Source organism: Pelmatolapia mariae, linkage group LG7, assembly GCF_036321145.2.
Source record: "Pelmatolapia mariae isolate MD_Pm_ZW linkage group LG7, Pm_UMD_F_2, whole genome shotgun sequence".
Taxonomy (NCBI): domain Eukaryota; kingdom Metazoa; phylum Chordata; class Actinopteri; order Cichliformes; family Cichlidae; genus Pelmatolapia; species Pelmatolapia mariae.
Genome location: NC_086233.1, coordinates 27,092,307 through 27,100,063, shown reverse-complemented (window position 1 = coordinate 27,100,063; position 7,757 = coordinate 27,092,307). Strand labels below are relative to the sequence as shown.

General features: G+C 38.5%; 1 protein-coding gene across 1 annotated transcript; it reads left to right on the top strand.

The window, feature by feature from the left end:
• Positions 1–4,540: 4,540 nt before the first annotated feature.
• On the top strand, positions 4,541–7,695 carry pus1 (pseudouridine synthase 1). The gene is made up of 6 exons (XM_063480706.1): positions 4,541–4,870; positions 5,234–5,460; positions 6,187–6,324; positions 6,547–6,649; positions 6,766–7,466; positions 7,564–7,695. Exons 1-6 carry the CDS (start codon positions 4,807–4,809, stop codon positions 7,594–7,596), a joined length of 1,266 nt encoding a protein of 421 aa, XP_063336776.1. The 5' UTR covers positions 4,541–4,806; the 3' UTR covers positions 7,597–7,695.
• Positions 7,696–7,757: the final 62 nt, after the last annotated feature.

Sequence of the window (7,757 nt, the reverse complement as noted above, 5' to 3'; positions counted from 1 at the left end):
CATTCATAGGAGAGTTAAAAATGGCATTCATAGGAGAGTTTCAAGGAGAAAAACACTGCTAACCACAAAGAAGACACAATGACTTGATTCATATCTGCCAAAAAAAACATTTTGATGACCCCTTAGACTTTGGGGAAAATGAAACCATGAATTCTGCTCTCTGCCAAAAAATTTTGAAAGAGAATGTCCAGCCATCAGTTGTTACCCTTAAGCTCAAGCGCACTTGCACAATACAGCGGGACAATGAACTGAAACACATCAGTAAGTCCACCTCTGAATGACTATAAAATAAAAAGAAAAACAACAGGCATTGGAGTGCACTATTCAAAATCTGGACTTAAATCCGATTGAGATCGTTGGTATGACCTTAAACAGGCTGTTCATGCTCAAAAACCCTCCAATGTGGCTGATTTAAGAAGAGTGGGGCAAAAATTCTGCACTGTGGAAGACTCACTGATAGTTACTGCAAATACTTGATTGCAGTTCTTGTTTCCAAGGGTGGCAAAACCAGTTATTAAGTTGAGGGTGCAATTACTTTTTCACATGGGCTAGGTAGCTTTGGATAGACATTTTCTTCCCCTTATCAAATAATGTCATCCTTTAAAAACTGCCTTTTGTATTTCCTCCAGTTATATTTGTCTAATAGTAAAATTTCTAAAACAAGTTTGGCAAATATGCAAAAGAAAGAAAGAAAATAATTCTGGAAGGAGGCAGATACTTTTTCACTGCACTGTAGAATGATAGCAGTCTGGAGTCACAAATGTATTCTCCAAATAAAATAATGGGATTAATACAAGATTTGTTGATGTAGAGCACAAGTTTCAAAGTGACACTTGATGATGCCATGAAAATGCTTACTTGCTTATTGTAACAAATTAGGTGTGTAATTTGACAGTGTTGACTCCAAGACCTTAACTAGCCAATTGTAAGAGGTGCTACACTACACTGTGGAGAGATAGACTGCTTCTGAATCTGTAACCAGACCAAAGCAGTGGGGATGTGTGTAGATGCTATGTTCAGTAACGGATGAAGGAATTAGCTTAAATGATTTCTGTTAGGTTTGCTAACTGTACTGACAAAACTCAACAATTCTATACTAAAGCATTCATATCTACAACCCTGTAAAACATTACTGTATATGTTAATAAATTCTATGCTCATTCAATAAATGCAATACTTAACACATCAGAGTTATTATCTTATATTTGTCAATGTGAGTTGTGTGAAAAGAATCCCAGTAGTCTCTGGCAGACTTACAAACCAGCCTTACCAGTGATATAACACAGTCAGCGTTATCTTTTGCTCCCTGGCCTTCTAACGTTGTGTCAGAGAGAATTTATCAGTGGAAGTGGTCCAAGAAACCATCTTTAAACTGATACCGTACAGTCAGCTTGGTCAGTGCCATGTCTAACTTTTCTTTCACAGAAACATGACTGCTTTAGGGAAAAGGCTGCCTATAGCAAGAAAAGAAAAATCCAGTTTCATGCTTTAAGCTGTTAAAATCAAACACACCAAAGATGTTGAGATAGTGTTGCTTGCGTAAAACGGCTTTGCAGACTGCGCTATCTGCTGTCTATCTGAAAGACAAGTTATTTTCAGCCACGGAGATTTATGTGTGCTGCCACACTGAGACTTTCTCTGCACGATAGAAAAGATAGCCTGAAAGCAAAATACAAAAATAAAAAATAAAACGTGTCAGTCAGCTACTCACACGACAGCTTCAGATAAAAAATGAGGAATGAACAGTAGTAACTGTGCTTTAACTGAATGTTTGCTTAACACTGCTTTATCTATAGTTTTAACTATATATACATCTCCAGTGTGGAAAATCTGGTGGCCCTGGGGAATTGTGCTTGCATTGGGTCCACTTGACCTCCTATCATGAATTGTTAATGCATATCAGCATAAAGTTGCTCTGAGTGTTCACCTTTATCCTGTGATGAAACAGCTTTTATAGGATCGCCCTATCCAAAAGAGAGAAGATGTCACTGAATGGTTATAAGAGGTTAAGAAAGTGGATGGATGTATTATTTTCTTGGTAAGACTTGATTATTATTAGCTGTTATGCTTCAGCAAGACTGTGTTAAATGTGAAAACACAGATCCTGTTGTTAAAAAAAAAAAGGATCCTGGCAGCACAATCATGAGCATTATTATGACTTTTCCCCCTCAAATTTTAAATCAATAAAACACTTCTCACCTTGTGTCGCATGAGGTAAAAAAAGAAAATAACAGCTAAATGACACGGTGTACTTACGTTGAAGTAGGTACTGTGGATTAATGGATGGCCTTCAACCGAAGTGGAGCCATGATTGGTCACTTTAGTTGTTTACTGCAGTGTGATGAATGTTCAAAAATAAAGTATGATCACAAAGTGGTTGCAGTTTGAAAGCAAAGTGGTATGTCACTGCCCTTATCTCAAATAAGGACAGGCAATTATCACTTGACAGTTGAAGCACCTCACATTTCTTCCTTGATGCAGTGTAAACAAATCAAGATGTGGGACTAAGTAGAATGAATTTAAGGACAGTGAAACTCATATAGAGCCTGTTTCAGTATTTGCACATAAAACAAATCCATTTTCTTCTCATGTTCAGTAATGTCGGGTGCAATCAGAGGCTTACATAACTTAGCCAGCAGGGTAATAGATGGTGTGGATTTTGTTGCTGACAATGAGGATAGTTTTTTTTAATCATTTTTATGTGTGGGAGGGAGTGAGTTTTAGTCCAGTCTCATAAAAGTTCTACTGTAGTTGTTTTCTTATGAGGATAGATCAGTGCGCACTCTGTGGAGGAGTACAGGTGAGTGCAAGCTTTGCAAAAAAAAGGAAAAAAACGGCTTAGGTCTGTTTTGTTAGTATGCTGAGTGGCATGCTGGGAGCCGGTTGACTCCTCTCAGAGATCCAAGAACTCTTTTTTTTTTTTTTTTAGATTGATATCTTGCAAGTCTTAGGATGAGACCTCTCAGCACATTGAGAATAAAAGGAAGACCTAGACCAGTGGTTGAACCTTACTCCTTGTTCATCAATGATGTGATTAGTTTGTTGTGCAATGTTTTAATTGCAAAAAACAAAAAAACAAAACAAAAAACCCCCCCAGATGTATCTTTATGGTTAAACATTTAGCCATACCCTTGTTGAATACTGTGGTAAAGATGGCTGTATAAAGGCTGTATGAAGTCATAAATTAACAGAAAAGTACACCTCTGAGCTCCTTTATTCACCTACATTTATCAGCTGTTCTACAAATCTTCAAGAATCACTATATTACAGTAATGGTCCCAGTCAAGCATCCAGTTAGTTCTAAGTTTACTGGAAAAATAGGCTCATACACTGTGTGATATCGAATTGTTGAAACCAAGGCCCTTTTACCATACCTTGCCTATGTTTGGCTTTGGGTTTTCAGCATAAAACTAGCTGATCACCTTATAAGGCTCTCTAAAAAAAGTGTAATTGTATAAGGGCATTCAAGGATGACAAAGTTAATTTGTTACTTGGAAACCAGCACATTCCTTGTTGTTCTTGGGAAAGACATAAACACACTGCTCTAGGGGTGCTTAACCTGTTTGTCTCCATAATTTGACTTTAGTGTTTATACACGTGTGTGGCACTTATATGAGTCACAGCATGTTATAAGTGGCAAAGGTGAGGTCTTTGTAACCCTCAAGAAACAAGCAGCTACCTTTCACAACAAGGCGGTGAGGGTTAGCCTTTGCCTTTAGCACATTAGGCTTCCCTGAGATGTCAATGATAAATATCTAATGTTAGATTAATAATATAATTTATTGTGTGTCCTTTACTCCCTTTACTGTTCAAGATCCTGAAGCGAACAGCAAAAAGCAAAAGGATCATTGCAGTAATGTCTGCACTGACACCATTGTTGTTTTGAAGAAAGCAAGATGACACCGCAAGCACTTAAACTTGTTCTCTTCATGTAAAAAAGAATTTAAAAAAAGAAAAAGAAAACATGATTATTAATGTGTTTACTGGTTTTTGCTGCTCTCAAGTGGTCGAAAATATTACTACATATGAACAGAACTACATATGAATTTCCTCTGAGTTCCATGTAACTTTAGTTTGTATGCATGTGTTCATTATCTTCTTAATTTCTATTCTCCCTATTAAATGTAAACACACTGAGCCATTATTGTTACATTGCTACCTCAAGACAGCAATTTTTTTGAGTCGCCTGCCCAGACTGTGATTCTGATAATTTCCTGTTACACTGAAAATTATCCTATGTTGTAGTTATAAAAAAATACTTTTGATTTACACGAATATTATTATTAAATTAATAAAAAGTATAAATAGTCATATCTACCTTTTTATACCTTTTTGGCGTTAAATAGTTAATAAAGTTTAAATTGAATCTAAGAAGGACAAAGAGGTATATATCGGTTACAATTCTCCCCACAAAGAGTTAAATTCTAATCTCCTTTTCTGTGTTTGTTTTAAATACCTTTTTTTTTCGCGATGACAAGAGCAGAAAGGAGAATGACGACAGTCTCGCGAGATTTTTGTTAGAGGTCAAAGTTGGCTTTTCCATGTGTGCATGTGCCTGTATGTGCAGGGTTTACTACAGAGCGTTTCTGTGGGACTTAGCTACAGTTTCCCCCGGTGTTCTTATATGTTTATGAGCGTGGTTATTTAACCTTGTTTAAATCTTTAGGAGACCTTTTTAAAGTTGGTTTTAGTTTGTTAAATTCTTTGCTATTACGCGCTAGCCTCGGCTTTTCAGCTGGTAGAGCAGATTGAATCTTTTGCAGTCTCTTTTAGCTGCTATATCCTCTAAAGATGGTTTAGCGTGACATGTTTCGGGTCAGACCGCTGCTGAGTGCCTTAGTTAACCACCGACAGACGTTAAAGACAAACGGTAAGCCAACCTGACAAAAGCTATGTGACAGTATGTGCATTTGCAGTCTCCAGACTGTGGTTGGTTAGCTTCTGGTATCTTAATTCACTCATCGAACCATCGGGAAACAAATGCATCAGTGGTAAACATATATATATTTATGTGTAGTATATTTGTTTGTGAAGGTGTTTTATCACCACACAGTATAGATGTAGAAGGCATCACGAGTGTCTGTCCGATTTTTGCTATTTATTACTATTTTGTTTAGATTTATTACCTTTATATTGTCTTTATCGCACTTTGAATCTCAAAAGGCCTCTCAATCCGTGTATCACAGAACAGGGTAGTAGCTGTCACTGTTTAATTTTTGTGTTTCCTTCATAGGGGGTCTTTATAAGCCCTTTTGCACGATGAGTGAAGGAGGCATGGATAAGCAGACAGCTACACTGTTAAAAAGGACCAATGAGGAAAATGAAGACTCTGCTGAGAAGGTCCAGGCAGCTAAAAGGGTGAAGACAGATGGGGAACACGCTGAAGATGAAAAGAAATATCCAAAGAAGAAAGTGGTCCTGCTCATGGCGTACTCGGGGAAAGGATATTACGGGATGCAGGTATATTCTGCAGTTGTCTTGTTTTAAAGTTTTTCTGCCCTTTACCACACTTTTTTGATAAAAGCTTATTTCGGCTGCTCACATATTCATGAGTCGCTACAGCAGGTAGCTCCATGTGTTTCATTTAGCAGTTTTTATGCCGGATGCCCTTCTGGGGTGGACAATAGAGAATAAATGTAGTTATATACGTTTATAAAAACAGATCTTAGGTGAGCCACACAGTAAAAAGGTCCTGGGTTTGACTCCTCCATCTGGCTATGGATTTTGCATGTTCTCCCCGTGTCTGCGTGGGTTGTCCCTGGCTTCCTCCCACAGTCCAAAGACATGCTGTCAGTGGGTTTAGGTTAATTGGTGTTTCCAAACTGCCCGTAGGTGTGAATGTGAGTGTGAATGATTGCCTGCCTCTCTGTGTTAGTCCTGTGACAGACTGGCGACCTGTCCAGGGTGTTGCCACCTCTTACCCTATGACAGTTGGGATGGGCTCCAGCCCCCCATATCCCTGAATTGAATAAGCTGAAGAAAGTCAATGGTTGGCTGGATGAAACAGATCTTAGATATGAGACTGGTGGAAACAGATGAAGATCAGCCGCTGCCATCAGTGAATGTCATCATAATTAGTGGCAGTCAATGGCACATAGAAAACACTGGCCAATAAAGTGCAACATCCTTATTATTTTCATTATTTATTTATTTATTTTTAAAATCGTAATTTTTTTCACGCTCCAGAGAAATCCTGGAAACTCTCAGTTCAGGACGATTGAAGATGATCTGGTTGCTGCTCTTATTAAATCTGGCTGCATTCCTGAAAACCACGGTGATGAGATGAAGAAGATGTCTTTCCAAAGATGTGCCAGAACAGATAAGGTATGTGCTCAGTGCACAATAAGAATTTACTGGTCAAAGCTTGGCCAACAAGGCAGATTAGAGGATATGTATCTTTACGTGCTATCTGTCTGTTAATTTTGTGCTTGTTTTATTTCTTGTCATCATGTAATTGTTAATAAAATTAATTAAATTGTGTATTTCATTTTTAGTATTTATTTATGTGTTTAGTTATGTCGTTGACTTTTATATGAATGTATTTAGGGTGTGTCTGCTGCTGGCCAAGTGGTGTCTCTAAAAGTGAGGTTGATTGATGATATCATTGAAAAAATCAACGAGCATCTGCCACCGCAGATCCAAGTGCTTGGTGAGACACTACTTTATATTGTGAATTACATGTCTAGGTTTTTGGTATGATGAGTACTGTTGTCATGGGTGTGTATGATTTTTTTTTTTTTTTTTTCTCAACTTTTGAACCCACAGGACTAAAACGGGTGACGCAGGGTTTCAATTCTAAAAATAACTGTGATGCTCGTACGTACTCGTACATGCTTCCAACAGTGGCCTTTTCCCCAAAAGACTATGATACCGGGAATATAGCAGCATTTCGCCTGGAACCAGAGACACTACAGAAGGTGAATCGCCTTTTTGCTCTCTACAAAGGCACACATAACTTCCACAACTTCACCTCTCAGAAGGCTCCAAGCGACCCCAGTGCCCGCCGCTACATCACAGAGATGTCCTGTGGTGAGCCTTTTATCCGCAGAAATTATGAGTTTGCAGTGATTACTGTGCGAGGCCAGAGCTTTATGCTGCATCAAATCCGCAAGATGATTGGCTTGGTGATTGCAGTGGTCAAGGGCTATGCAAAGGAGGAGGTGATGGAGCGGAGCTGGGGATATGAGAAGGTAGATGTCCCCAAAGCTCCGGGACTTGGCCTCATCCTGGAAAGGGTTCACTTTGACCGGTACAACAAACGCTTTGGGGGGGACGGGCTGCATGAGAAGCTGGAATGGGATCGCGAGGAGGAGGAAATCAGGGCCTTTAAAGAGGCACACATCTACCCCACCATTATTGAGACTGAGTGTGAAGAGGGCTCCATGGTCAGCTGGATGGCCACTCTCCCTATCCATGACTTTGAGGCCACATCTATTGAAGTGCAAGACGATAAAGTTAAAAAACAGGTATCCAAGAAGATGCATTTATTTTAAAACGGTTTTTTAACATTGAAAATCTGTTTTTGTTTTATTTTTAAATATAATTGTTGTTCTCTTCCTGCAGGATGATGCAGATGAAGGAAATGACTCTGATTAGGCCACTCTGCCAGCAGAAAGAAGATGCATCATCATGTGGTTTTTTTTTAATTAATTTTTTTTTTAACTGATGATACAGACATTTTCACTGGGATTAAATCTTGTTTCTTTTATACAAATGTTATTAACAAGCAAGTAATAAAAGCTTCTGTTCTTTAATGC

What these genes read in the sequence shown, in the direction of transcription:
- pus1 (XM_063480706.1), top strand. Translation starts at nt 4,807, where the DNA reads ATGTTTCGGGTCAGACCGCTGCTGAGTGCCTTAGTTAACCACCGACAG. An exon ending in GATGTGCCAGAACAGATAAG is followed by an intron (nt 6,325 to 6,546) that starts GTATGTGCTCAG and finishes GAATGTATTTAG; the next exon opens with GGTGTGTCTGCTGCTGGCCA. An exon ending in ACCGCAGATCCAAGTGCTTG is followed by an intron (nt 6,650 to 6,765) that starts GTGAGACACTAC and finishes TTGAACCCACAG; the next exon opens with GACTAAAACGGGTGACGCAG.